Genomic DNA, 27,437 nt, shown 5'->3' with positions numbered 1-27,437 from the left:
GTCTCGACAGCTGCTAGCCTCGAGAAATTAACTAGCACAAGTGCATATCAACACAATTAGGAACGCACAAAAAGAACTCTTTAAGCAGGCTTTAGAATAAAGATGAAGATACCTTACTCACTTCCCTCTACCAGCCAAGCCTGCTCCATGCCTCCACCAGTCCTCGTAGCCTCCTAGAATCAGTTGGAACCAACCAACCCAATTACAGCAACAGAGCACCCCAAAATCAATCACCATGGAGTCCGTTTATTGAGATTTCCCTTCCCTTTTTATCTGTACAGGCTACGCTGTACACGCAGACCAGCAGCTAAAACAAAACGACCATGCATTCATTAGTTGCTCAGCTCAGTCGCCCATAGGAGGTTTTTTAGATCAATTGGAGGCAAAACAGTACTTGCATTACAACTAGCAGCAGCTACATCTACTCTACTGAGTGAACAGTCAGGGTGACTGCATGAGCATCCATAAGGATTACTTAGTTCCCAGTTCCTACTACTAACCGGAGTACCATACAAATGCCCTAATTATCAATCAACATACTTCATACATCCACAAACTTAGTCAGGCTAAGGCCTGACCGCCTGATTCTCTACCTTTCTAGCTCTCTAGCTGCTACTTCATGTTTCCAAACCATTCCTTCTATGTGCGCACAAAATGCAGAATCCAGACCAGGGCTGCCCATAACCAGTGGAGCGGCTTGATTGACCTCCAAGCATCGCCCGTGTCAACTGCTCCTGGGATGTCCGGGCCAAACTCGGATGGTTCTGAAAAGCCTGTCCCGCTAGCATTCAGCACTGGTGATCCAGAATCGGAACCAGATGATGATGGCAATGGAGTGGTAGTGGTGGCAGGATTGTATCCAACAGTAGAGCTGCAAAGATAGAACATAATATTCACATATCAATGCATCGTTGCCACAGACACATGCAAAGGTTCCATGCTATCACAATGCAGCTATTCAAATTTCACCTTGATAAGGATGGAAAGACACAGCTCCCTGAGCCTACAATGAAGAGATAGCAATAAAATCATTGAGAACACTAAATAGAAAAAAGGAGTACTCCAATATGATTTAGCTGGAACCAAGAGAAGAGGAAGTTATTCCTACTTGGATTAGCAGTGACGAGCATTGCCGTCCCCCCAAAGTCACAGCTTGAAGGTGCAGGATTCCTCTGGTAATAGGAGTTGAAAGCATAGGAGGCATGGGCCTGGAGAGTATTTGGATAGTAGCAGCTCCCTGATGGCTGAATCGCCGAGCAATCTGCTTTCCCAATGCCGCATGCGTAGTCCAGTGCATTCTGGAGTGCAGCTTCGCTTGAGCCAGCAGCCTTGACCACGCACCAGAATTGCTGGCCGGACACAGCTGGAGCTGTGATTATTTGAGCAGGAGGCGGTGTCGGGTTTAGGTTGGTGAATGGTGCCGATGGAGGGAAAGTGGACGGCGTGGTTACAGTGGGATTGGTGACCGGCACAGTCGGTGGGGAGGTGGTCGAAGGCGTTGGCAGTGGATATATGACTGGAACCGGCGGCGCTGTGGAAGGAGGGTTGTCGGTGATAGGTGTGGGCAGAGGGTTCAAGGAAGGGATGGTGATGGTAGGATTTGTGGAAGGCACGGTGATAATCGTGGGCGTTGGGTTCGTGGAGGGGACCGTTGTGATGGGGTTGGTCACCTGGACCGGATTCAGGTCATCATGGACAATGTTTGGTTTACCTGCACAACGCAACGATTGCACTTGAGTTGAATTCAGTCAGCCAAGAATCACTCATGGAGTTCAGTCAACCAAGTATCACTCATGGATATCATCAATCCAGAAATAGCTCAGCCCAGAAATACAGGAAGAGATGGGATGTTCGCCCATTTCTTTTCTTTTCTTTTTCTGAACGTGTATTGCAAGTATTGCCCAGAAATACAGGTACAATTACTGAATTACAGAGACCGTCCTCTCGCAAAAGAAAAAGAAGGTTTAAACAGGAAAACGAGCGACCTCAAACCTAGAACAAGAAGTACACTACACATTCCCAAAACAAGATGGCACTATCATGAAAGGGAAACAGAGGAATCTCCCCAGCAAAATAAATACCACCGAATAAAATGCCTGTGCCTGTAACCAATTAAGATTCGTGCGCAACAGACACCAGACAAGTAGTTAAAATGCCTGGATGGTAAGTGTAGTAATAGCAACACGAAACAAGTATTACGTGGACTGAATAATTAAGATCCGCGCGCGGAGAAATTGGAGCAGATAATCAATTAGCCTACAACCTAGCTAGCTGCACGGTCGATCCAGTTACACAATTCCGTTGCAGACAGGTGGTGGAAGCAGGCATTGAAATCTTCAGAAACAAAGAGGGGTTACCTGCAGCAGCAGCCGTCGTCTCCTCTGCGAAGGGAGAAAGGAGGATGTGGAGAAAGAGCAGCGCCGCCATCGACGCCCTGGCCATACCGCCAGCCCCAGCAAGAAATGCCCTCTTCTTCTCCTTCTGCTCGCCGCCGCCGCCGCGAGTGCTAGAGCAAGCTCGGCCACGAGATGGTCCTTCTCTGCGGGAGGCAGGGAGGGGTGGAGTGGGACTGTGTCTCAGTCAGTCAGTGGGAGTGCGCCGTCTGTGTCACTGTGTGCCCGCGTGCCGCGTGCGTCTTTTGCACAGCCCGAGGGACCGAGGGATGGCGGAGAGGACGAGAGGTGCTCTCTTTTACTTTCGCTCCGTTCCGTCAGGAATGGCACCGTCGAGACTTTCGTTCCGTACCGGTATGGTTCCGGTCGTTCCCGTCAAGCGTCAATCCCTGACTCTTGCGGATGCAACGAAAACAAGAAGAGACCGGTTGAGGTTGCAAGCAAGAAATCGATCAAGCAGCAAAAGAGGGGGGGAAAAAGAAGGAAAGGAGGGGAAAACTAACTAGAAATGTCAGCTACGGAGCTGCGTACAATAGAACAAGGGACAGCATCACGTAACAGCGTGGCGGTCAGCACTCAGCACTGCCCGTTCAGCCGTTCAGGTGCGAGAGGACAGGGAGTGGCGCGGCCGGAGCACGTTAGCCAGGCAACGGCGCCGGCGCGGCGGCCGCCTCGCTCGCTGGGGCGCCAGGGGGAACGAGTCTCCCCGTGCGGCGTTGGTGCGTGGGCTCCATGGGCCTGCTACGCATTGGGCTGCTAATGGTGTTCATTTCTGAGGCCTCGTTGACGCGCAAAAAAAACATGGGAGAATAGAATCGGGCCAAATTACCCGGTGGGCTTTCGCAACAAAACACTCTTCTTATGTTGAGGAAATCAACAAACTCGAGGTGACTTCCTGGATTACATTTCCATTTTTAGACTTTCCCATTCTAGCAACAGTTGCGATGAACACCGATCAAAAAAAAAAGAAAAAGGAAAACAGCTGTGATGAACAGCAGCCGGGAACTAATCGAACCGTGCAGACGGAAATCAGCGGTGCGGCAGCCTTCGTCAAAATACTGAATGCTGAAATGCAGCATCGCGCCAGCGCCGCCGGTCAGAATGCGGCAGTGCGGCACTGTGCCTGGCGCCGGGCGGTGGTCACGACACGACCCCACTACTCGGAAACGGACAAGAGCGGTTGAACGAGGGAGCACGCCGATTGCCCCACGCTATGCTACCATTGCTAGTGCTATGCTGCTATCGATCTAAGGGGTGTTTAGGAGGTATGGGTTAAATTTTAGTTCCTGTCACATCGGATGTTCGGATGCTAATTAGGAGAACTAAACATGAGCTCATTATAAAACTAATAGCAAAACCCCTAGGCTAAATCGCGAGACGAATCTATTAAGCCTAATTAGTCCATGATTTGACAATGTGGTGCTACAGTAACCATTTGCTAATGATGGATTAATTAGGCTTAATAGATTCGTCTCGCGATTTAGCCTAGGGGTTCTGCTATTTGTTTTATAATTGGCTCATGTTTAGTTCTCCTAATTAGCATCCGAACATCCGATGTGACAGGGCTAAACTTTAGCCCCTGCTATCCAAACACCCCCTAGTCGTCGAGCGAGTGTCCTAGCAATGCCAAAATCCTCTCGCAGAACGGCAGTGCGGCGGATGATGGTGAGATGCTGGAGACAATCGTGTTGGGTGTAACTTGGCGGGTTGTGTGCACGCCGGCATGGACCGAACAAAAAGGGCACGCATGACTACATATGACACACCCTACAACACATAGGTTGGATGGACTTGGACAGCTGCGGTGTACACATAGGTTGAAACCTTGAAACTAAAGTAGGTTTCCACCCCCAACTTTGAAATGTGCAGCGTCTGAACTAGTACGAGAGAGGGGGAAGGGAGTGAGACCTCTTTTCTATTACGCGTAGAAACTGCGTGACAACTTATGTAGCCTAACCTATGGATTATCGGCGTCATCTCGTATAGGGATTGTGGATTTGAGCCTCCTGTGGTAGGGTATGACGCCCATATGTCAACCAGGCAAACAACATCCGGCGCGCAGGACATTTTTTCCGAAACCGGAGATGCCTCCATTTTCTAAAAAAAAAATATCACCATCAAAATGTTTATAAAAGAAAGAAGATTGCTTATGCATGTATCGCATTCCCAAATCAAATCGCAAAATTTAATACGCAGGGAAAAAATTCCTTCACAATCTCCAATCCCTAGAGATTTGGCACCCCTCCCTTCCTTGAAATATCAAATAACTCTATCAAACATCACTCTCACCTCTTAACTCCCTCTCCTCCCTGCATGCGTGTTCAAACCACGGACCACTCTCCCCTCTCCAAATTATTTCTTGGCACCTCGGATCAGCATATTCCATTCCTCCTCTCCATCGCTCCGTCTCCCCCGCACGCTTTGACCCTCTCCGAGCGCGCGATCGGACACGCGATCCCATTCCCGTTCTCTCATCCCATTCCAGTCCAGCCTCCAGGAAGCCGCGCCGCCAGGCCAAGGAGCAGAGCACGCAACTGCGGAGGAGGCCCTCCCGCCGCTGCCGGGAATGGGACGGCACGGCGACGGCGTGGGCCGGGTCGGCGCCGCCGCGGCGCCCGCCTGGGCCGCCCTCCTCCTGCCGTTGCTGCTGCTTGTGGCCGCCGCTCGAGCCGGCCTGACCAGCGAGTACCGCCGCCACCTCGGCTCCGCCATCGACATGCCGCTCGACGCCGACGTCTTCCGCCCCCCGCCCGGCCAAAATGCGCCCGAGCAGGTACGGACACCGCAGGATAGGATGATCCCGTCACCCGTGTGGCCGTGTGCTACGGTACGGTCATCACGGGTGCTTTTACTTTTACAATTCCGCGGCCCCTCCCGCTGCATGATTCGTATCCGTCGTTCTGGGATGCTGCTGGCGCCCTGTAGCGCACGGTTTTCATGCTGGCCAGTCACCGGAGTCTGGACTCTTGACACCGGAGTGCCATGTTTCCTGTCTGCAGCATCCTTGATTCTTCCAGGAATCTGCACTTTGTTTTGTCACAGTGTGGTTGATTATATTCCGCGGGTGTCGTTAACTCCGACCGACTGCATTTGATATGCTTCTAATTCCTCATTGTTGCTAGTCCGGCGGCATTATATTTTACATGTTCAGCCTTGTGATGTAGCTAGGGTGAGGCGAGAAAATTAATTTCCGGTACACGTGCAGTTGATTACTTTTACTTGTTGCTGAATTTCTATAAACAGATAATGATCAACTTCTGTTTTCTTATCTTCTTACTTGTGCATTTTACAAAGGCTAACTTCTATCCTTCTTTTATCTTCCTTCTAATTCCGTAATTTTTCTTATTCTGTCAACAGAAAATAAATATGTGGGACTAAAGATAAGATGCCAATTTGTCTGTTAGCGTTTGGTTGGCCTTTTCTATGTTTTTGACACATTTTGACTGGCCTACTTGGCTATCACGAATACAAAGTTATAGATTTACAGTGCATCCCATGATTGTAAAGGATCGGTTGCAGACCTTTTGTTTTCAGTCCTTTTTATATACATTTTACGCTTTTCAAGCTACTTTCCACTCTTACTGAATCCGGTAATTCCAGGCCACAAATTAGAGATTCGAGCTCAGTGCTCTTGAGTTACAAATACTACTTCCGTTACAGCCTTTTCGCTAATTTGTTTTGTTTTAGTCGTTCTTAAAGTTATCAGCAACTCTTGTAATGGTCGTCCATCATATATCTGTGTTTGACTGTTTCTTATGGACTGTAGGGTGCCTTTCATGGGCATCTTTGTTCTCACTTTTTTTTGTTCTTAATCTTATTTCACACTCCATAGAATTAAATATTATGATGCCTTTTTCCATGAGATTGATGTTCATTCCTTTTGTGCTATGCTGTTGTGCTCACATACAGTCAGTGGGGTATCTCCACTCTGACGCTGATTGATTTTGTGCTCTGGAAGGTTCACATCACACAAGGCAACCACGATGGCACAGCCATGATAATCTCATGGGTAACAACAAGTGAGCCTGGCTCGAGTACTGTGGTCTACGGGACTTCAGAGGACAACCTCAACTATACTGCAAATGGAAAGAATACTCAGTATACGTTCTACAACTATACCTCAGGATACATTCATCATTGCACAATCAAAAAGTTGGAGGTAACCAACTCATCGAAATTTTAATCAGATATTTGCCTTTTCCCCCTTATATGGAAACCCAGATACTTATCTTTGTTGCAGTTTGACACAAAGTATTACTATGCTGTTGGAATTGGGCAAACAGTGAGGAAGTTTTGGTTCATTACCCCTCCAAAAAGCGGCCCAGATGTTCCATATACATTTGGTCTCGTAGGTACTTCCCAATATTCAGAGGCTATAGCCTTATCGATCATCTCACTAAGCACAGTCTACGCATATCTGCTAGTTTGATGTCAGAACTCAAATCCTCCATATCAGAATGATTGATGTCGCTGAAACTATTTCAAATTTATGCAGGTGATCTGGGCCAGAGCTTTGACTCAAATGTTACGCTTGCTCATTACGAGTCCAATTCAAAAGCGCAGGCAGTGCTATTTGTCGGAGACCTGTCATATGCAGATAACTACCCATATCATGATAATGTGAGGTGGGATACGTGGGCAAGATTTGTAGAGAGGAACGTCGCTTACCAGCCATGGATCTGGACAGCTGGAAATCATGAGATAGATTTTGCTCCTGAACTTGTAAGTAGTCTGTTCACTGGATGCTTTTAACAATTTAAAAACGAGAGACTTCACGACCTATGCTATGTCCATTCAGAAGTTCATTCAGCTGTGCATTTGCAGGGTGAAACAAAGCCATTCAAGCCATACAGCAACAGGTACCCCACACCTTACAAAGCTTCTGGTAGCACGGCACCTTACTGGTATTCCATCAAGAGGGCCTCTGCTTACATTATTGTCTTGGCATCATATTCATCATATGGTACGTGTATGTTCCACTGATGATGTTTTAGTTCTTTGTTGCAAATTACCGAACCGCAATTAAAAGTTACACTATGGTGGTGAGTAGATGTAAAAATGATTCCGCCATATGCTTCATTTGGGTGATTGTGCCAATATGCACATGTGTGCAATTTGCTAGTAGCTACAATAAAATTAGGGCTATTTATCTTTAATTTCAATTTCTCCTTTTCCAGGAAAATACACTCCACAGTACAAGTGGCTTGAAGCTGAGTTTCCCAAGGTCAACAGGAGTGAAACACCCTGGTTGATCGTTCTCATGCACGCTCCATGGTACAATAGCTACAACTATCACTACATGGAAGGTGAAAGCATGAGGGTGATGTATGAGCCGTGGTTCGTCAAGTACAAAGTTGATCTTGTGTTTGCAGGACATGTGCACGCCTATGAGCGGACAGTAAGCAGCTACCCTCAAAATTCTTTTTTCTGGAAATATAACTCTCTCTCAGAGTACTCATTTCTAGCTGTTCTAGAAAACTATGCTAATCACATGAATCTGCTTTTTTCATTTTGTACTCTGCTACAAAGTTATGAGCTTATCTGTATCCAGTAAAAGCTGTTTTCAGTTCCATGGGCATGGCATGGTTTCAGTACTCTGCTTAGAAAATACCACAGTCCTGAGTTTCTGAATTCTTACGTGGAATAATGTTCTCTGATTGCAGCACAGAGTATCAAATGTGGCATACAACGTTGTGAATGGCCTGTGCACTCCAGTTCCTGATCAATCGGCGCCAGTCTACATCACTATTGGCGATGGAGGGAACCAGGAAGGACTCGCCACCAAGTAAGCGACGCTGCACCATTTCTAGTTTCTGAGCTTTGAGAAGATGGTTTACGATATATTCCCTCGTTTCCTGACCGAACAATGCGTTGGCTCTGCTTGCGAAAATTTGCAGCATGTCGGAGCCGCAGCCGAGGTACTCGGCCTTCAGGGAGGCGAGCTTCGGGCACGCCATCCTGGACATCAAGAACCGGACGCACGCGTACTACACCTGGCACCGCAACCAGGACGGCAGCGCGGTGGCCGCCGACGCCATGTGGTTCACCAACCGGTACTGGCAGCCGACGGACGACTCCGCCGACGCCTCCCAGTGAGTGAGGAGGCGAAGGCTGCAGGCCTGCAGCTGCGTCTTCGCCCTTGGTTCCTCACGATCAGTAAGCATCGCCTCGAACACACGGTCGCTCTATAGTAAGCTCTCATCGTTCGCTGCTCGTGCTCCGTTGGAAGAAGAAAGAATGTGTGAAACGTGAACCGGAGTGGCTCTACTCTGATTGTGTACATAAGAAAATTTCACCTGCGGCAGCATGCGCTGCCGATCGCAGTATATGTGAAGACAATGTTGGAATGTGGATTGTGGACATGCGAACTGCCGAGCTGCGTGTACTCGTATTGGGATACTCAACAATGAGACACTGGTTTCGCAGCATTGCAATGCAGCCTCAATCTGAGGATTCGCGGCGTTAGGCGAGCAGCGAGTTCTCTTTCACCAGAGATCCGGCCGATGTCCATGCCGGCAAGCAGCCCTGGAGCGCGCACCCTGCCGCTTGCCCGCTTGGATATGCCGGGCACCTGGGTCGTGCTGCAGAATCGCGTGGCTCTTTTACGCGGGAGGCTCGAGCCGTTGCCGTTCCGCGCGCGGAGTAATCCTGCATCACCCACCGTTCTCGACTCTCGTCCGGCATCCGCACGCCCGTAGCACGCGGCGCGTCTGGCCCCTCGGGGGCCGATGCAACGCGAACACGAAGACGCGTAGCCGCGCGCGCATGGCGCTGGTCGGGTACAGACTGCTACATAGTGCGTCGTCTGTAAATAATATTGCACTGCCGGTCTCTCGCCTTTGCAGATTGGAGAACAGTCTGATAAAGATGAAAGCACCGTACTGGTACTGCTTTTGCTAACACAAAAAGTTGGGAGTTGTGCTACTTAGGGCCCGTTTGGCTCACCAGTATTAAAGTTTAACACCCGTCACATCGGATGTTTGAATGCTAATTAGGAGTATTAAACATAGGTTAATTACAAAACTAATTGCACAGATGGAGTGTAATTCGCGAGACGAATCTATTAAGCCTAATTAGTACATGATTTGACAATGTGATGCTGCAGTAACCATTTGCTAATGATGGATTAATTAGGCTTAATAGATTCGTCTCGTGAATTAGCATAGGGTTCTGCAATTAGTTTTATAATTAGCTCATATTTAGTTCTCCTAATTAGCATCCGAACATTCGATGTGACACCGTTAAAGTTTAACACCTCGTATCCAAACACCCCCTTAACCTTGGATCCACATACATACAGAGTTGACCATGAGCTAGAGCCAATCAACACCAAGTGATACGGTCCAGCCGTTCAGGTTGCTGAATTGATCATCAATGTATGGCACGCCACTGAATTGCTGATACAGCATGCGCCTGCAAAGTTGCGATGCAGCGTGGCACCATCGGAGTTCAGACCAACTCCGGCGTGCGCACCACCACAAGCAAGCCTGACACCGGGAAGGTTATCCCTATAATTATTATCCACTCTCTATCCTCCTTAATCCCGTTTATATTCAATAGATAATTAATTTTATACTTATATATACACATATCCAATTAATTTTTCAATAAATATATAATTTTCTATCCATACCTTCCCGTTTCGTCGGTTTAAGGAGAGGGTATCAGTGGCAGGTGTAGAAATAAACAACCCACTTTTTGCCAGCTCACCGCCCGTACGACGCCCGGCCCGAGTGCTCGAGATCCAAGGCCCCGCCCCGACTCGTCTCCGATCTCTCTCCCCGGGGCGCGCGCGAACGACACGCCGCGCGGCCGGCGAGACGGAGGCGATGGCCGCCGCGGACTCCGCCTCCGCTTCCGCCTCCGCTTCCGCCTCCTGCGGCATCGCCACCTCCTCCCCGGAGCGCCCCGCCGCCCCCTCCATGCCGACGGACCCGGACTTCCTCAGCTGCGTCCTCCAGCCCCCGACGCCCTCCTCCTCCCGCCCCGACGCCGACTACGCCGCCCTCCGCCGCCTGCTCCTCCGCCGCAAGCCGCCCTCCGCCCTCCAGCACCGCATGGTACGTAGGCGTCCCCTCCTCCTCTCTGCTCCCCCCCGCGCTTAGATCCCCTCGTTGGCACCGCATTTAGCTATGAGGAATGGATGAACCGAATTCATTGGTGCTCCGGGCGTGCTGGTTGATGCGCGCAGGACTGGCGGTGCAACGGCAAGGGCTACGTCGCCTACCGCAACTTCCTCCTCCGCCGCATCGATGGCGGCAGCGCCCACAGCACGCCCAGCAGCAGGTTGGTGCGCCTTAATTTTCTTTTTCGGTGTCTAGTTACCTGCCCTGCCCTGCCGCTGCCTGTACCTAACAAAATGAGAACAATGTTGCTGTGCTCCTGCCTCCTGAGGCGTGCTCTAATTTCCTTTGTTAGCTTGTGGCCATTCTTGTTCACTAGAAGTGGTATTTTCCTCTCAAGCATAATCATTTGAACATGATGCATGATATGAAAGTTAATTCGGTGGAATCTAACAACGTGGTTATTTTGCAATTGAGCAGTGGAAGGTGGGCTCCTTCTCCTGGCCCTGCACTCTCCGAGGCAGACAGCTGGGGCTCTATCCGGGTTCGTGCCATCTAACATTTTCTCTCTGTTTTTCCTCATACTTCAAGTTTCATATTGTTAGAACCTACACCAAGAGATTGTTGTGCATAGCTTCACGCAAGACATGGCTACACATGCTGCTTTGAATCCTGATATAACATGTTTCATGCAGGACTTGAGAACTAACAGTGGGCTAAGCCGCACTGTAAGTATCAGCTCAAAGCAAAGTGATACGGAGCGCCATGTCAGATTCGCTGAGCCCGCATACTCATTTGTTGGAATGCATTGCATTTTTGACAGCTGCAAAACCTCAGGTTATTTCTTATGGCCATGCTATGCATTTCTCTTCTTTCAGTGATCACCAGATGTTCTTGTCTGATTGATTGGGTAGAGTTCTCATTTAGGACTGTTTTTGCTCTTGGCAGTTACGGTATTGAAATTTGGCCGGGCAAGTTCTGATCTGCTTGCGTATGGTGCGGCAGATGGCAGTCTGACAGTCTGCCAGGTTTCTGAGCCACCATCTGTTCTTCAAAAATTGATAGGACACTCTAAAAATATCACAGGTTAGATTACACATAATTGTTCTAGTATAGCTATTCTCTTGTATTTACCTTTAGTTACCACAGTGAAAGTTAACAAAGGCTTCACATGCACAAATATTTCCCATCCCATTTCAGAAAATCGCTAGTTCAGTGAATGCTGATTTCACACTATTAATAATACCTATATTCCTGAGCATATAAATTGGTATGCAGAAGTATACATATACTAACTGAATTTTGGATTATGCCATAACTAGGAAAGGTATAACAGATGAAAATATCTACTATATCAACGTGAAATGGATTACACATGATAAATTCAAACTTCAGTTTCGTATCTATTCCTTCATTATGTATCTTGTGTCTCGTGATTTTCAAATTCTGACCACATTACAGATTTTGATTTTTCCTCTAATAACCAGTACATAGCTTCATGCTCCCTGGATAAAACTGTGCGAGTATGGGAAATCTCTAAAGGCACATGCATTAGGGTTGTATATGGAGTTTCTTCCCAGCTCTGCATTTGCTTTCATCCTGTAAGTCCTAACTTAGCGCAATGCATAATTGTTTCTATCCCTTGTACTTATTTCACTGGTGCTATCTCCCTATATCTCTGCTGCTAATAGTTCTTTGTGTGGGAATCACCATGAGTTATCTGCTGTATCACATTATGTTTTACCATGTTCTCGACCTCTTTGTTGCAGGTAAACAATAATTTGCTTCTAGTTGGCAATGCAAACAAGGAAATCAATGTAAACATCTTCACCTTTTGCTCCCTAAGTTCAACAATTTATATTCTGTTATTTGCTTTTCGATAGGCCGTGTTGCTTGGTCCTCTAATAGCAGCGGAAAACAAAATATATGTTCTTCCTCTTCCATATTTTTCGCTATAGATGATGTGCCCTACTGTATAATTACTTAGCTAATATCATGTAAAGTTGTATAATTATCAGCGGTTTTCTCTTGCATTCCAGTTATTTTTACCCACCTTATGATCCATTTATCTTTGTAAACTAGGCAATAAATTTTAGCACTGGGAGAGTAATCAGCAAACTTAACTTTGATGATGCGGTTACAGCTTTGGATATTGATCACACTGGGCAGCTTATTTTCGCTGGTGATGCACAGGTATCCAATAATTGAACTAGTCAGCTATTGAGATGATATATGGTGTTCATATTTTTGAAATGGTGCTTGAAACGCGCAGGGTTACATATATACTGTTAGTGTGAACTCACATACAGGGTCACTATCTAGAACTCACAAGAACAAGAGCAGTAGGAGCAAATCTCCTATTTCAACCATCCAGTATCGCACCTTTTCTCTGGTAGCACGTTGCCCTGTACTTCTTTCTTGCGCTCAAGATGGAAACCTATCTTTCTTCAGGTGTGTTAACTTCATATCGTTCCATTATGTGGAAGACTTTACTTTATATAACCATTTGTGTTATTCACATTTCAGCATCGCAACAGATGCTAAGGGATACTTGACTCTCATATGCTCTTTAAAACTGGCCTCGCGGGTGCAGACTATTCGTGCTTCCTTCTGTCCGCTTCTTTCTCTTGAGAAAGGAGAGTTCATAGGTGAGTGGGAATCAAAACTTGCTCTAATGTTTGTAGCTATTCCCTGCTGGTTACCTAAACCTTAAAGCTGTTGGTGACCCAGTGTCTTAGGAGTATGTCTGTATTCTTCCTGCCGCTAGCACTAGAGTGCTGCCACACTTTCCTTTTTTTTTTTACTGAATCGCAGGAGAATTGCTTGTCGTTTATATTAAGAAATAAAAATAGGGTCCAAGTCCAATTACAATGCCGTTGTAACGGGGCTTACAACCTTGTTTGTAGTTCAGCGCTAAGACAATCACTCATCACACTTGATTATAAGTTTTCTGGAACAAATGTTAGTCATTTTTTTAGAATGTCAGATTGAAGATTGAAAATTGCAGAGAAACATGATGTTTATCTTTTAAGTAATAAAAGTATCTCCTCTTGTGGTTTTGAAAAGATTGTTACTGACACATTTTCTTCTGAACATGAAGTTACTGGTAGCGAAGATGCAAATGTTTACTTCTATGATTTGGCACGACCAAAGAACTCGTGTGTGAATAAACTGCAGGTATGTGCCATGCTTAATATATTTGCCAACATGTTAAGCTTTTATTTTTCCATCATTGAGGCACCAACGAGACCGTTTGTACTCCTGAAGGGACATGGTTCTCCAGTAATTGGAGTTGCCTGGAGCCATGGGGAGAATTTGCTTGCCTCCTCTGATTCAGATGGTACAGTTATTGTATGGAAGCGGGCGAAAAATAATTAGAGAGAGCGGTTCCATGTCACGGAGGATGCTTTTATGCAGCAAACTGTTGATTCTGCTGCATGATTGAATCGAAGGCATTGTTTTCCTTTTTTTATGTACATTGTACGCCCATCGCATTGTTTGTAACATTACCATGCAAGGCTAGTCAGTGAAGATCGACCGGTCTTGATTGTAATACAGAAGTATAGGTCTCCCCGTAGAGTGTAAAGCATTTCGCACGGTATATCCTGTATCATTTGTTTTAGGACTGTACTTTTGTATCATTCACGATTGTCACCCAAACATGTTTAAACTTGTTCACATGTGCAGTGCATGCAGCATACTTACTGTCCAAACTCCAATCCAAAACTCATGAGTTGGATCTACTAGTTGACTATAGTTTAAGGTTCACAGGATTTTCACTCCGTTCTAAAAAATGAGCGTCAGGCTTGTTCTGGTGGATACAGCGGTGCGAGGAGTCGAGCACATTTATCTGCTTCTGGACAATCGTGCGTTGCAGCAGCTGAGGCACAATTTTATTTCTGATGGTGCGAGTACAATAGGCCACCCCGCAATTGTCTATAACAACAGGCGGATAAATCCCTTAGATAAAAATGTTTTGTAAATGGAACTGGACAATGTTCTTTTACATGATAATAGCCTATTGGTTTTGAGTTTTGACAGCAGTTCAGATCTTATGGAAATCACTAGGTGTACGAATCGTAGCATGACCAATATCACTATGCTCATACTTGCACTGCTGGTCGTGGTCGTATGGATCTGGTCGGCACTATTGCACTTGTCTCTGACCATGAGCTTGCCCGATTCTCTTTGTGATTTCAGCACATCTTTGCGGCTTCATCCGGTTCATATAATGATATAGTGACGTGGAGTGCTTAGTAAGAAACGCAACGCGATTTCGGTCATCAAAGATTCCCCCGCTCTGACTGAATCCTTGATATAGCTGCTCGTACGCATGCAGCATGATTTATTATTTTTTAACAAAATAGGGCGTTAAGCACTTAAGCTAACACAATCTTTATGGTCTGCGGGCACCAAGGATCATCGTGCGCTACCAGCACTGCAACTTTCACAATACATGCACGCTCGTCGTGACCCGTGAGCACTGCAACTTCCAGTGCAGATAGCACTGCACTCTTCTAGCCTGGATGCTGTGCCGCCTACCTTGGCTTGAGCTCCGAAACCGTGAGGCCGTTCTCCGACACAGGATCGGTCGCGGAACGACGCCCGTACCGCACTCCATTTCCACGCGACGAGGCGGCGCTCATGGACCTGGTCCCGGAGCAGAACGCCGGGCGGGAGGGCCTCTGCTGGATGGCCGAGTGGCCGTCCAGCATGAGGACGACGGCCGACGCGTCGGGCCTGGCGCCGGGGTCCTTCTGCACGCACAGGAGCCCGACCTGCGCGCAGGCGAGCGCCTCCGCCCGGGCGTACTGGCCGCCCAGCGACGCGTCCACGATGTCCGCCACCGACCCGCGCCTCCACTTCTCCCACACCTGGGAAGAGCAGGACTGTGTAAAACACGGTAGCCAATACAGAGTTGAGAATTCTGACGAGCCGGGCGGAACTCACGTAGCTCAGCAGATTGTTGCCGCTGCCATCTTCTTCAGCTGATGATGGGCTGGTGTTCCTTCGACCGGTGAGGATCTCGAGGACGATAACCCCGAAGCTGAACATGTCCGATTTGGTCGAGACGTGCCCGTAGTACGCGTACTCGGGCGACAGGTACCCACTGCAGCAAACTGAATTGTAAGACTTGTAGCAGAGCTTTCTCTAGTCTTTACACTACAACTATGGCCTGACTGTCAGGCTGTTAAATTACCACGACACTTACAGGGTTCCGGCTGGTCGCTTCGTCACCTCTCTGGTCTCGTCTCCCCAGAACGCCCTGGCCAGCCCGAAATCGGAGATCTTGGGGCTCAGATCCGAGTCGAGCAGGACGTTGCTGGGCTTGAGGTCCCGGTGGATGATCCGCAGCCGGGACTCCTCGTGGAGGTACAGCAGGCCGCGCGCGATCCCGCGGACGATCGCGTATCTCCTGCCCCAGTCCAGCGATTCCCGCCGCGGCCTCCCTGCATCTGCGAGATACGCGGACACAGGGAGACACGTCGTGTTGCCAAGTTACAGTGGGGATGCGAACTGGATCACTATTGTGTCCAGGCAGGGAGCTACGTACCGAAAAGGTTGGTGTCCAGGCTCCGGTTCGGCAGGTACTCGTACACGATCAGCTTCTCTGAGTCCTCCAGGCAAACCCCGAGAAGTTGCACGAGGTTCCTGTGCTTCAGCTTGGTGGCCAGGATCAGCTCGTTCTTCAGCTCGTGGAAACCCTGCTTGGAACCTCTCGAGAGCCTTTTTACCGCTATTTCCTGCCCATCCTGAAGTCTGCCCTGCAAGAACATAAGTTGCAAACTCATGATCAGTCATCAGAAGAAGAATCGTGCCCTATCAATGTTTGGATGTGTATTGAGTTTTTCCTTCTCTTTTTGTCTCGGATACCTTGAAAACCTGTCCGAAACCTCCCTCTCCGAGCTTGTTCTCTGCAGCGAAGTTGCCAGTGGCAGCCATCAGTACCGGCAGAGCGAATTTCTCCGGATAAACATAGGTGCAGGTGCTGTCGCTATTGATCCTTCTTCTGTCCCGGAAATACGGAATACCCGGTGATCTTTTGTTCACTTCGATACTCCTCCTCCTTTGCAGGCAAACACATGTGACCACAAAGGCTAGGATAAGTAGCGTTCCAAGGAGAAGGACGCCTGCGAGCACGAAGACATTTGTTGATCTCCCCTTTCCTGCATGGTTTCAGGCGATCGCAGTCAGCAGCAACGGTGCATGCACCAGGAATTCAATCGGACAATCACTGTCAACCCCGGACTGTGCACGGGTCTCGACGGACCGACGCGGTAATGCAAAGAACACTAGAACAGTCAAGAGTCATCACTCAACACGTAGAATATCTTCCAGTGTACTCGTCAGAGTTCACACTCACCGTTTGTTTCATCGGCAGGCGTCGGCGGGGAGATCGCCGGCGGCGGAGGTTCAGCGGGCGAAGGCGGCGGCGCGTCGAGCGCCAGGTCGTAGTACGTGTATATCTGGATCCGCAGGTAGCAGTTGTAGGCCAGCACCACGCCGCCCTGCTGCCCCGAGCAGCACTGCGGCACCGACCGCTGCAGGCACTGGTCGCAGTCCGCCGCCGTGATGTCCCGCATGCACTGCACCAGCCCGTACATGGTCCCGTCGGGCTCGTCGCTCGCGTACTGCGCCTCCCCGGTGGCGAAGAACGGCCTCCCTGCCTCGCCGCCGCCGTCGGACGCGCGCGCCACCAGGCGGCTCATCAGTGCGTTGTATGCCTGCACGTAGGCCCCGGGGTCGGCGACCGTGCGCGTGTCGACGAGGATCCCGGTGAACCCCTCCTCGCGGGCGGTCGATGAGTTGGCGTCGGCGTAGGTGACGTAGGCCTTGTCGAACCACACGGCGGCGCGGCGGCTGGCGGCGCAGCTCCCGCTGAGGTTGCGGACGGCCTCCTGCAGGTCGGCGAGGCACCGGGGCGGCGCGGAGTCGCCGCGGCACAGGCCCCGGACGAAGGCGCGGTCGCGGCCGGCGCCGAGGGAGAGAGACGCGAACCCCGTGGGCGCCGCGGCGCGCGGGAGCGCGCCCAGGAGCGAGAGGAGGTTGGCGCGGAATGGCGCGCCGCCGCTGCCGTTGACGGGCGCCGGTAGTGGCGAGGGGGAAGGGGACGGGGATGGAGGCGATGCGCCCCCGTCCCCGCAGTCCAACCATGTGGGCTTGGCGTCTTGCGAGGTGGCGACGCTTGCCGTGAGGAGGATGAGGAGGAGTCGGAGGAGAGGCGTCGCCGACGGGGACTTGAGCTTCGCGGACGGCATGGCGACGGTGGACGGGTTCAAGTGATGGGCTTCATCACAGCGACCTCGGGGGTTATAGGCCATGGAAGGAACATGGCCGAGGTCGGACCGGAACACTGGAAGTCTGGAACGCGCCGCCGTCGAATACTCGTCACGGCGACCCGGCGTCTGACTTTGTGGGTTTTGCTGGACTTTCTCTGCTGCGCACGCGTGCGGGTTGTCGCGCGCTCTGCAGTCGCAGCCTCGCAGGAGAACATTCAGGCAGGTGCGGTCTAGCTGTATATTTTGTATACACCAAATGTATAAATATGAGTAATTCAATTTAGCTAAATATATAAAATAATTGTGACCTGCATTTTTAATGTGGTGCCTACAAATTTAGTTAAGAGGTTTCTCTAAAATATGGTGGATTTTGAGTTTAGTAAACTTTATATTTATCGAACAATTGTAAATTCTTAAATCAATTTAACCGTCCACAGACGCCATAAGTCCTCCTATTCGATCACGTACGCATCTCTTCTTTTTCTCCAAATACGACCTCCTGACCCTTGCCTTGAGCGAGCCCGGACAACCACCAACATCCTTTCCTATCCTGCCCTACTCTACACACACAAAATCCTACATCCCAGCCTCTTTATAACCAATCTTAAACCGTTATGTCTCTTGAGGGCCGTCCATCATAAGAGCACCGAAATTGAGATTTATCTCCATTCTCGCTCCCTTAATCTTTATTCTTGCTTTCCTCATCACCTTCTCCCATCCTTTTCTACAGCACTTTGGACAGAGTGCTCTCGCTTCTTTGATATTTATTCGTGTTATATTTTTTTTAAAAAAACGGATGTAATAATATAGCAGATTAATAAACAATAAAAAGGAGCACAGTTGTGTTCTTACTTTTTTTTTCCTTGGACAAAGTTACCTAGTAACCTGGAAAAACGAACGAAGCCAGACAAAAAGGGCAAAAACGTAAATAAAATACGGAGTCAAATCCTCCTTTCGGGAATCCTCGCTCCCCAAGGCCCCAGCAGCGGGCAGCAACAACCTCCGTCTCCCCGTCCTGGCGTCCTCCCTCCCTGCGGCCTCCTCCTCGCATCCGGCGCCCGGCTCTTCTCCTCCGTCATGATGGACCTGGATCCTCGTCTCTACGAGAACGTCGTACGCTCACTCTCCACGCGCCCCCTCTTCCCTCACTTGTGCAATCATTGTGTTCGTTTTCCTTGTCTAGGCAGGCGCTTCCATTGTACGTAGATTCGTTACTTCTTTGCGTTTGAATTCGGTGTTGTTCTGCGTTCATCTATTGGATTCGTCATATGGGAGGGTGGTATGGTGGCTCGGTTATGTTTCGAAGAGAAGATTGCTTGGATTTTGGAGTGTTTCTGTGTTTGGACTGGGGGATGCGCTCGTGTTAGGGTTTGCAAAGGAGACTGGAAATTCTTGGGTAGATGGCGTCTAGTGAGAAAAGATTGGAACTTGTGGATCGTGTGGTTCTGTAGTGAAAAAAAGTTTGGAACTTTGTCACTGGTGTTGGTTGGGATCCAACGGAGTCTTAATGGGCAATTCTGCCTCTTGGCGGGGGACAGCAAGCTCAGTTGTTTTGTAGTGGATAAATATATTGGGAGCAATGCTGCTGGCAACCCGATTGTTGTTTGATTATCGTGTATAGTGCAAATAGTTGAACCACTTTTACATCTGTTGTGTTAATAAAGGAGTGGAGTTGGTAAATAGTTATGCCTTTGTGGTAAAGAAGACGAAAGAACCTAAACGCCAAGGCTGATGAGCCTTATCCTATCTCTGGTATTTCCCCACAATCCATAAATCTATGTGGCATCAAAAGTTGGCCAAACACCTGTGCCACGTCTTGCCTGAATTGTGTTGCTGGCCTGCATTGATCCATTTTACCTGTTTATGGACGTCCTTGCCGTTGTGTATCTCGTCTAGCACCATAAGATGGTTCATCCACACTGCCTTTTCCCCAGCTACCACTGCACTGGTTTACATTACCTCAAAGTCACTGCTCACTACCACTTTCCTCCTATGTCACTAGATGTGTGCCTCATATGGGCATATGGCTCCGCCCTTCCTGTTGAGCCAAAGATTTTCTATTTATGGTGTAATCATGCTCTGCGCCAACTTTACCAACAGCTTCATGTTCTACCCTTTGTTGTCATATTGAATTAAGGGGATTACTTACTACTGCCTTTTGTTGGATAAGCGGATTAATACAAACGATATCACCATCTTTGTTAACCTGTAGTATGCTATTGACATTTTTTTCTCGCTACTGCAGTCTGTCAGCGACAACGATGTCCGAAACATTGTGCTATCTTATCTTATGCACAACTGTTTTAAAGAGACGGCAGAGACATTCCTATCCAGCACCGGGTTGAAGTTACCTATTGACTATAGTGTGAATGTGGATAAGCGTAAAGGTATTTATTTGCAGGTTAATGCTGAATCTTTTGTCTACATTATTTAGGAGTGTATGTTATTTGTCATATTGCATGCTGAAGCACTTATGGTATACTTTGATAAATTTACCAGAATATTTCTTTGGCCAAATTGCCCCGATACCACTATTTTGAACTTTGTTTGGAAACATACCATCAATTCCACCTAGATTACTAATTTACCACAACTTAGTTTCCAGTTTTTGCTCCATCCAGCGCTGAGCCACACAATTGATAAGGAACAGCTTAGATCGTATCTGGATCCGCTCAACCAATTTGCTCCGTTAATTGGTTCTTCTGGTGTCTTCCTCCCATCTGGCAGCTGGTAAGAACTCCTGGCTGAGCGTAACTCCTCTCCCCTAGGGTTTGCTGCACTTTTTGACTGATGCAGCAGAGGACAACCTCCCGCATCTGAGACCTACGCCTCCAGCTGTGTAAAGGGTTCTCGATGGAAAACAGGCCAGCGGGGCATGGGGACTCCGTGGCAGGAGGAAGAGGTCTGTGCAATGGTGCAGCTGGGGTTAAGTTAAAGCCGTTCGCGACGGTGGATATGCTATGCCTTCGTGTGGCTGTGAAGGAGAGCTTGTCTATCACCTGGATCTTGTACCTCACTTGGATTTGATGGTGCTGCTCTTCCGCCTGACATGGGAGCCCAGCCCAATCTTGCCCAACAACGGGGAACAACCTGCGGGGAAGGGAAGAGAGAAGATAATGTTGGGGAGGACCATGTCTGATCTGAGTCGTTGCATTTGAATCTTATGACATGGTTCTATAACAGAGCAAAGACAGGGAATGAATCTGTGGTAAAATAGTATTCCGGAGCTAGGGGTTGGTATATTTGCAAAATGGTTCATGGGCAGTGCTATACAGGCAATTTGGTCTTCTTTATTTTCCCCGAACACCAAGCTTGTATAAATCGACTGACCAAGGTCAGCCAATCAGAGTACAACGGAAACAAACTTAGAAAGGAAAAGGCAGAACAAGACTAAAACTGAAAAAGGAAACAAAAGGCCAACTTACCTAACTAACCTGTACAGGGAAGGAGGAAAGGAAAGAGAATTACAAAGAATCCAGCCAAGCTAAAAGTAGAGCAATAGGATTTGTTGCGCACCAGTGCAAAATGCTCGTTCAGCTCAAAATTTACCAGAGCAATAGGATTTTATTGAATCAATAAAGTGGTGTAAGATTTTGTTTTTTGTTTTTTGTGCTAAGGTGCGTTGGACCTATGGGTTAGGTTGTCCTTTTTTTCTTAGCGAGTAATAGTAACTCATATTATAATATTATTATTGCAAACTTTTCTCAATTTTCCTTCCTGGCCACTTTGAGATTAGCATATAGTTAATTGCTGCTCTTTCTTTGAAGCTTTAACTTTTAATTGTTTGTTCTTTAATGTGAAATATTTGTGATTTAAACGGATATGGTGTTGTGTTTCATTTAATTCATTGTAGGCCACGATAGTATAAAATCACAAAAGTTTCATATTAGAGTATTTCTATTCCCATTTATCTGATGGTTGCACCATTTTGTGTCTAATAGCATTGAATTTTTTTCAGCAATTTTTAATTTTGTGCTAGAAGGGAATGCCCTGAAGGCCATAGAGCTGACAGAAGAACTGGCACCTAACTTGCTGGAGAATGATATGGATCTACATTTTGATCTTTTAAGTCTTCACTTCATCGAGCTAGTTCGTTCCAGAAAATGGTGGGTTTGCAAAATTTAATTAGGAGGGAAAAATATTGTTGCAATTTTTTTTTATCAACCTGTCTGTTTTGACCGACAGCACAGAAGCTCTCGAGTTTGGCCAGAAAAAATTGACGTCGTTCGGGAAGGTTCCCAAGTACGTTGAGAAACTAGAGGTACTTTTCCCTTAAACCTACATGTCTCAGGACTGCCAGTAAAAAGCAAATTTTCTTTTAACAAAGCAGACCAAGGGACTGATTATGTGTTTCGGATGTTTTAGAATCATATTAATACCCATCTTTTCATTGTATAGGACTTTATGGCCCTCCTGGCTTATGAAGAACCTGAGAAGTCACCTATGTTTCATCTACTAAGCCCAGAGTATAGGCAGAATGTTGCAGATAGCTTGAATCGGGCTGTCCTTGGTATGTTTAAAGACATCATGGCTAGCTCTTGAAATATTAACCTCATTTCTCGTCTGATTATGATCTTCCTCTGTGATCAATGACAGCACATGCTAATCTGCCAGCATATTCATCACTGGAGAGAGTGGTGCAGCAAGCAACTGTGGTTAGACAATACCTACAGCAGGAAGTTGGCAAGGTAGCATCTCTAAGTACTTGTCGGCCTATGATTCTGTATCATATCCTTGTTAAAGCTTCATCTTTAGTTTGTGCTCATTGCATAATGTCCCTACTGATGTTATGATGTTCATTTGAGAGGACTGTTTATGCATCTTTTGTTCTCAGAAGTTTTTTCTTCTCACCAGTTCACTTGAATTCAGATTTTACTATCACTATTCATCACATCTTGCTGCATACATGACATTTGGAACTCTTTGAGCAGGATTCTTACCCACCATTTTCTTTGAAGGCCTTTCTGAGCAAGTAAAGGCGCAACTGGTCAATTCTTCAGAAAGAGTACCACCTCTCCAGGCCATTGTGATTTTGTGAGGGCCCTACAGAGTGCATAGACAATGAAGCACTTATACAATTCACAGAACAGTCTTCTTGACAAATGGTGTGGTACTTTGAATGAGGGATGCTGTATGTGTTCCGTTTCCTTCGTTTACAATCTGTTTCCTGTGTCCCCGCCTTAGACTGTTAGACATAGCGAAAGCATGTACATATGACCCGTTGAGCTATTCTGTGCGTTCGTTCTGGAAGTTCGGTTTGAGCAGGTTTGTTGTGGACTATGGGTGTAATTGGTTGCCTTGCCGCATATTCAAGCAGTGGAGGGGCCAGTGGTAGGCTGAAGCTGAACGGATGCCGAAGGGTTGTTTGGTTGCCTGTGTGAGGACATACATGAAAATAACTGTGCAACGAAAGTAATAAAACTGTGTTAACTTTTTTTTGTAATATAGTGCAATGTATCTTACTGTACATTAGCTGAACTAATCTACTTTGAAATACCATAATAGGACACAGTATGCACCAGACAATCGCTAATGAGGTCTCTAGTAGCGCATGGTTTTTTAGCACCGGCTGGCCTGGCTTAGCAGTGAATTTTAAATTAAATTTGAAGTGATCTGCTAAATTTGAACTAAATACCAGAAAATCATTGACGAATTGTATCTGCCCGAACGGTCCCCAAATCTTATTGTACTAATTTGCCAGCATTTTCAGTGTAATTAAAAACCCATTCCTCGCCAAGGAATTTTCCCAGAAGAGTAGAATACAACAGAGCGAAAGGAGCGATGCGGGCTTCTTTAGCTGTGCATCGCGAACGTGAACACCAGGACAGGACTGATGCAAAGTTGATAGTAAAAGTAAGAGAAAAGTGACATCTGAGAGCGAGCGGCCGCAAACAAATTGCTTCTTACCGGCGTGGCCCTCCCCGTGAGTGAATGAACCGAGAGATTTCGGTGATCACCCAGGTCAGCGAATCGAGTTCTTCTGTAGCTTTCAGGCTTCTTCAACCGTCAGTTTTGCTGCCACTGCCAGCTTGAGAAATTGTGATGCCTGCTCTTTTTTGTCTTCCATTTCACATGTTCCTCTATAAAAAGGCAGGCCGTTGTCTCTAGTCATCCTAGTGAGCTCGTCACCAGGCACTAGCTGGTACAATCTTAATTCTCTCTGTCAGGTGTTGGGGGCTTTGTTTGGACAACGGAACATGGTACTGCCTCCTTCCTGTTTGTTACTGAACTTGATGTATTTCTGTCTAATGTTTGGCTAATTGCTCGTACGCCAAAAGGAACTGAATTATGTACTCTGTTTGTCGGATGGAATTATACAGGAGCATGATTTAGCGTTTAGGAGTGGTGTTCTGGAATTCTCTAGGATCAAACTTAGCATGCTCGCTTCTTTATCTCCGAATTAGGATTTCAGTTGCCTGATCTGGCTACACTTTGAGCAACTTGGTTGTTAGAATGACATCTGAAACAGAAATTATCTATCCTAAAATTTTTATTTCGTTCCACCGTACCACATCTGATAGAAAGATTTTATTAGGGTTCAGCTACATACATCGCATCATCTATATCTAATTGCTTAGATGTCTACAGCTTGACTGAAGTTAGTATTGAATTTCCTTTTTGCGCAACACCTGGAGAAGGATCACTGCTTCCTGCAACTCAAGCATCATAAAAGCATTTATATTCTTTCATGAAAAGTTGCTTGGAAAATTATACTACAAAATATACCGATTTGAAAGATCATGGATGTCATAATTACATTATTCTGTTCGTGTATCATGAGTTCAACATTCAGATTTTTGTTCCCTTTATCGTCTGGGACAAAATCTCAACCTGTCCATGTTCAATAGAGCTTCGGAGGCTTAACTGGAAAGAATTCAATGACGGTCGGGCCATGGGGAGGTTTAGGAGGAGACCCTTGGGACGATGGTGTCAACTCTGGGGTACGCCAGATCATCATCACTCATGGTGTGGCCATCGACTCCATACTGATCGAGTATGACCTGAGAGGTGGCGCAGTCTGGTCAGAGAAGCATGGGACTGCGAGTGGAAACTCAAAAACCGATCAGGTTCGTAGTTCTTCAGTCAAGAGTTGAGCAGAATGCTACTCTTAGCACTTAACACTTTGCTTATTCTGAATTTTTACCCTGTTTCTTTTGAAACGCAGAAAATTTACTAATACAATGCTACTGCAATTCTCCCACTAAAATTGTGCCTTTCCAACAGCTGAAATTTGATTACCCTCAAGAAGTTCTCACATCTATCAGTGGCTACTATGGCGCAGTGGGAACTTCAGTTGTCATAAGGTCGCTAACCTTTAAGAGCAACTGCTCCAAGTATGGGCCTTTTGGCACCGAGCAAGGGACATCCTTCTCACTCCCGGTGTCCAGCAGCAAGATCGTCGGCTTTCATGGGCGATCTGGGTCTTGCCTGCACTCCATAGGCTGCCATCTCAACAAAGAGACTAACACTAAGCTGTCAAAAAATGCGCCATCTGCGCTTCGGAGCATCACAAGATCATATGACAGGAATGGTCACAGGTATGCAGATGGCAGCGCTGGGTACGACATGGTTCTTGCAGTGAAGGACAGAGGTGACAACTACAATGTCCTGACCAGCAGTCTTCCGAAGGAGCAGTATCCTCATCCATCTCAGATGAGCAAGGTATGACCAACTGATCGTTGTTAGAAACGTTCTTAAATGGCTCCATTTCCCAGGATATTTATTTTCTAGTTATAAAATTAGCTGCAAAGGACATTCAGATTGTGAATTCTACATTGCAGATGGTATCAATTCCTAGTTTCTATTCGGATAATGGGACCATGACTATAAGCACCCCAGTGAGATTTGGTCCATGGGGTGGAAACAGTGGAACCATATTTGATGATGGAATTTACACTGGTGTCCGACAAATCAACTTGACACGGGGACTAGGAATATCTTCCATGAAGGTTCTCTACGATCGAAACGGGCAGGCAATATGGGGCGATAAGCGTGGAACAAGTGGGGGATCTAGACCTGAAAAGGTGATGCAATTTCATTATCAGTGTTGTTTTGGTCTAGAAACTACAAACTAATTTTATTAGTTGTATATGACATGAGAATTTTGTTTATCAGGTAGTATTCGATTTCCCGTCAGAGATCTTGACTCATATAACCGGTTACTTTGGCTCGACAATGATCATGGGCCCGACGGTGATCAAATCACTCACATTCCACACGACGAAGAAGAGCCATGGACCATTTGGGGATGAACACGGCACGTTCTTCTCCAGCTGCTTGACCGATGGAAGGATAGTAGGATTCCATGGCAGGGCAGGATGGTATATCGATAGCATTGGCGTTCATGTTCTGGAAGGCAAGGTGTTATCGCAGAAAGTTCACACAGAATTAGCCGACACAAGCCCATCTCTTCAGTCCGATATGCTTGCACTAGCACGGAGGGAAATTGGAGACGAGGTAACCAATTCCTTTGGCTGAATTATGTCTGGAATGATAATGAAAGAAGCGTCAGTACTGATGGAGAACTGTGTTTGAATTACCCCCTTCTTGTAGGTTACATATGGTGTAGTGAAAGAACCAATACCAATAGGGCCGGGACCGTGGGGTGGGGATGGAGGCAAGCCATGGGATGATGGTGTCTACACAGGCGTTAAACAAATCTACATCATGAGAAGTGATTTCATCGGCTCTATTCAGATCGAGTATGACAGGGGTGGACAATCCATCTGGTCTACCAAGCATGGAAATGGTGGCCAGATAACACACAGGGTAAGTTGTGACTACTCAATTACGCTCTCCAAGATCACGAAGCCACAATACTTTTTTTCTTTGCACTGAAAGTTCTTTTTATGTGAAGTGCCATCAAATTATGTATAGTTTCTCACCATCAGAGTGCACATTGTGCAGATCAAGCTTGACTACCCACACGAGGTCCTGACCTGCATCTACGGCTACTACAACACCTGCGTGGAAGAAGGGCCCAGAGTCTTGAGATCGATCACCCTCGTCAGCAGCCGAGGGAAGTACGGCCCGTTCGGCGACGAGATAGGGACCTACTTCACCTCTGCTACGACGGAGGGCAAGGTGGTCGGCTTCCATGGCCGGAGCAGCCTGTACCTGGACGCCATTGGTGTGCACATGCAGCACTGGTTGGGAGACGTGAAAACTACTAGCGCTTCCAATTCCAATTCCAAGTACTACATCTCCAGGTATCTGTTCTGAGCCCGGTTACTCTGAGACCTGGTCTGTGAACCTATTACAGTTTGCACTTTGTTTTCTCTGTTTGCGGCAAGTTCAGTGAGCAGTTCTGATTTCTGAATGACGAGGAGCATGGTCTATTTACCAGTAGCATGTTGGTGTATTCAAAATTTGTGTGATTTGTTTGTCTGATTTGGAGATTGAGCGTTGTCTGAATTGATGTATTTGACCATGATTTGTTAAAAAGATTTGCTCAATGCATCATCTTGCGCACTTGTCACTTGCTCACTTGACATCAAGCGTGCCATCATTCAGTGTCCCGTTCGATGTTCAGACAGATCAGCACGCAACATGAGATGTTTACTATCATAGTCAGAGCTAGTACTATCAATCCTCGTAAACATGCTCCATTAATCTACTTATAAGATCACCATTTGGTGGTGGCAATCTCCTCCAAGCTCATCGAGGTATTCCATGGCAGACAGCCTGCAAGCATTAAGCAA

At 47.2% G+C, this 27,437-nt stretch overlaps 5 protein-coding genes and 1 pseudogene across 6 annotated transcripts; 4 read left to right on the top strand and 2 right to left on the bottom strand.

Annotated features, from left to right (window-relative positions):
- Positions 1–308: 308 nt before the first annotated feature.
- On the bottom strand, positions 309–2,661 carry LOC101783794 (annotated as a pseudogene).
- A 2,107-nt stretch (positions 2,662–4,768) lies between these two features.
- Positions 4,769–8,821, top strand: LOC101781775 (purple acid phosphatase 2). The gene is made up of 8 exons (XM_004970098.4): positions 4,769–5,166; positions 6,352–6,552; positions 6,634–6,745; positions 6,889–7,115; positions 7,218–7,356; positions 7,571–7,791; positions 8,057–8,178; positions 8,291–8,821. Exons 1-8 carry the CDS (start codon positions 4,960–4,962, stop codon positions 8,487–8,489), a joined length of 1,428 nt encoding a protein of 475 aa, XP_004970155.1. The 5' UTR covers positions 4,769–4,959; the 3' UTR covers positions 8,490–8,821.
- Positions 8,822–10,082: 1,261 nt separating this feature from the next.
- Positions 10,083–14,175, top strand: LOC101782172 (WD repeat-containing protein 13). Its single transcript, XM_004970102.4, has 12 exons — positions 10,083–10,453; positions 10,585–10,679; positions 10,937–11,000; positions 11,152–11,293; positions 11,405–11,542; positions 11,918–12,057; positions 12,226–12,273; positions 12,539–12,649; positions 12,729–12,907; positions 12,983–13,104; positions 13,557–13,633; positions 13,724–14,175. The coding sequence occupies exons 1-12, from the start codon at positions 10,223–10,225 to the stop codon at positions 13,832–13,834; spliced, it is 1,458 nt and encodes a 485-aa protein (XP_004970159.1). The 5' UTR covers positions 10,083–10,222; the 3' UTR covers positions 13,835–14,175.
- Positions 14,176–14,711: 536 nt separating this feature from the next.
- LOC101783395 (putative cysteine-rich receptor-like protein kinase 35) lies at positions 14,712–17,903 on the bottom strand. The gene is made up of 6 exons (XM_004970103.3): positions 16,821–17,903; positions 16,331–16,623; positions 16,011–16,221; positions 15,669–15,912; positions 15,407–15,566; positions 14,712–15,330 (listed from the first exon to the last, which is right to left on the bottom strand). Exons 1-6 carry the CDS (start codon positions 17,776–17,778, stop codon positions 14,995–14,997), a joined length of 2,202 nt encoding a protein of 733 aa, XP_004970160.1. The 5' UTR covers positions 17,779–17,903; the 3' UTR covers positions 14,712–14,994.
- A 786-nt stretch (positions 17,904–18,689) lies between these two features.
- Positions 18,690–23,181, top strand: LOC101781372 (glucose-induced degradation protein 8 homolog). Of its 2 annotated transcripts, none has more exons than XM_022826836.1 (7): positions 18,690–18,849; positions 19,982–20,123; positions 21,695–21,842; positions 21,922–21,997; positions 22,135–22,246; positions 22,333–22,424; positions 22,695–23,181. In XM_022826836.1, the coding sequence occupies exons 1-7, from the start codon at positions 18,814–18,816 to the stop codon at positions 22,710–22,712; spliced, it is 624 nt and encodes a 207-aa protein (XP_022682571.1). In that variant the 5' UTR covers positions 18,690–18,813; the 3' UTR covers positions 22,713–23,181. The 2 variants fall into 2 exon arrangements, with proteins under 2 accessions (XP_022682571.1, XP_004970154.1); XM_004970097.3 differs by having other exon boundaries at positions 22,668–23,181.
- A 625-nt stretch (positions 23,182–23,806) lies between these two features.
- On the top strand, positions 23,807–27,209 carry LOC101780963 (jacalin-related lectin 3). Its single transcript, XM_004970096.3, has 7 exons — positions 23,807–23,936; positions 24,585–24,803; positions 24,961–25,398; positions 25,518–25,760; positions 25,852–26,193; positions 26,290–26,505; positions 26,644–27,209. The coding sequence occupies exons 1-7, from the start codon at positions 23,934–23,936 to the stop codon at positions 26,956–26,958; spliced, it is 1,776 nt and encodes a 591-aa protein (XP_004970153.1). The 5' UTR covers positions 23,807–23,933; the 3' UTR covers positions 26,959–27,209.
- Positions 27,210–27,437: the final 228 nt, after the last annotated feature.

Source organism: Setaria italica, chromosome V (genome assembly GCF_000263155.2).
Source record: "Setaria italica strain Yugu1 chromosome V, Setaria_italica_v2.0, whole genome shotgun sequence".
Classification (NCBI taxonomy): Eukaryota; Viridiplantae; Streptophyta; class Magnoliopsida; order Poales; family Poaceae; genus Setaria; species Setaria italica.
The sequence above is the reverse complement of the archived record's forward strand: the minus strand, read 5'-3'. Positions and strand labels throughout refer to the sequence as shown.

What these genes read in the sequence shown, in the direction of transcription:
- LOC101781775 (XM_004970098.4), top strand. Translation starts at nt 4,960, where the DNA reads ATGGGACGGCACGGCGACGGCGTGGGCCGGGTCGGCGCCGCCGCGGCG. An exon ending in ATATACATTTGGTCTCGTAG is followed by an intron (nt 6,746 to 6,888) that starts GTACTTCCCAAT and finishes AAATTTATGCAG; the next exon opens with GTGATCTGGGCCAGAGCTTT. An exon ending in GGCATCATATTCATCATATG is followed by an intron (nt 7,357 to 7,570) that starts GTACGTGTATGT and finishes CTCCTTTTCCAG; the next exon opens with GAAAATACACTCCACAGTAC.
- LOC101782172 (XM_004970102.4), top strand. Translation starts at nt 10,223, where the DNA reads ATGGCCGCCGCGGACTCCGCCTCCGCTTCCGCCTCCGCTTCCGCCTCC. An exon ending in CCGCCCTCCAGCACCGCATG is followed by an intron (nt 10,454 to 10,584) that starts GTACGTAGGCGT and finishes TGATGCGCGCAG; the next exon opens with GACTGGCGGTGCAACGGCAA. An exon ending in TCTGCATTTGCTTTCATCCT is followed by an intron (nt 12,058 to 12,225) that starts GTAAGTCCTAAC and finishes TCTTTGTTGCAG; the next exon opens with GTAAACAATAATTTGCTTCT.
- LOC101783395 (XM_004970103.3), bottom strand. Translation starts at nt 17,778, where the DNA reads ATGGCCTATAACCCCCGAGGTCGCTGTGATGAAGCCCATCACTTGAAC. An exon ending in AAGCGACCAGCCGGAACCCT is followed by an intron (nt 15,567 to 15,668) that starts GTAAGTGTCGTG and finishes AGTTTGCTGCAG; the next exon opens with TGGGTACCTGTCGCCCGAGT. An exon ending in GCAACAATCTGCTGAGCTAC is followed by an intron (nt 15,331 to 15,406) that starts GTGAGTTCCGCC and finishes TGCTCTTCCCAG; the next exon opens with GTGTGGGAGAAGTGGAGGCG.
- LOC101781372 (XM_004970097.3), top strand. Translation starts at nt 18,814, where the DNA reads ATGATGGACCTGGATCCTCGTCTCTACGAGAACGTC. An exon ending in GAATGTGGATAAGCGTAAAG is followed by an intron (nt 20,124 to 21,694) that starts GTATTTATTTGC and finishes AATTTTTTTCAG; the next exon opens with CAATTTTTAATTTTGTGCTA. An exon ending in AGTACGTTGAGAAACTAGAG is followed by an intron (nt 21,998 to 22,134) that starts GTACTTTTCCCT and finishes TTCATTGTATAG; the next exon opens with GACTTTATGGCCCTCCTGGC.
- LOC101780963 (XM_004970096.3), top strand. An exon ending in GGGGATCTAGACCTGAAAAG is followed by an intron (nt 25,761 to 25,851) that starts GTGATGCAATTT and finishes TTTGTTTATCAG; the next exon opens with GTAGTATTCGATTTCCCGTC. An exon ending in GTGGCCAGATAACACACAGG is followed by an intron (nt 26,506 to 26,643) that starts GTAAGTTGTGAC and finishes CACATTGTGCAG; the next exon opens with ATCAAGCTTGACTACCCACA.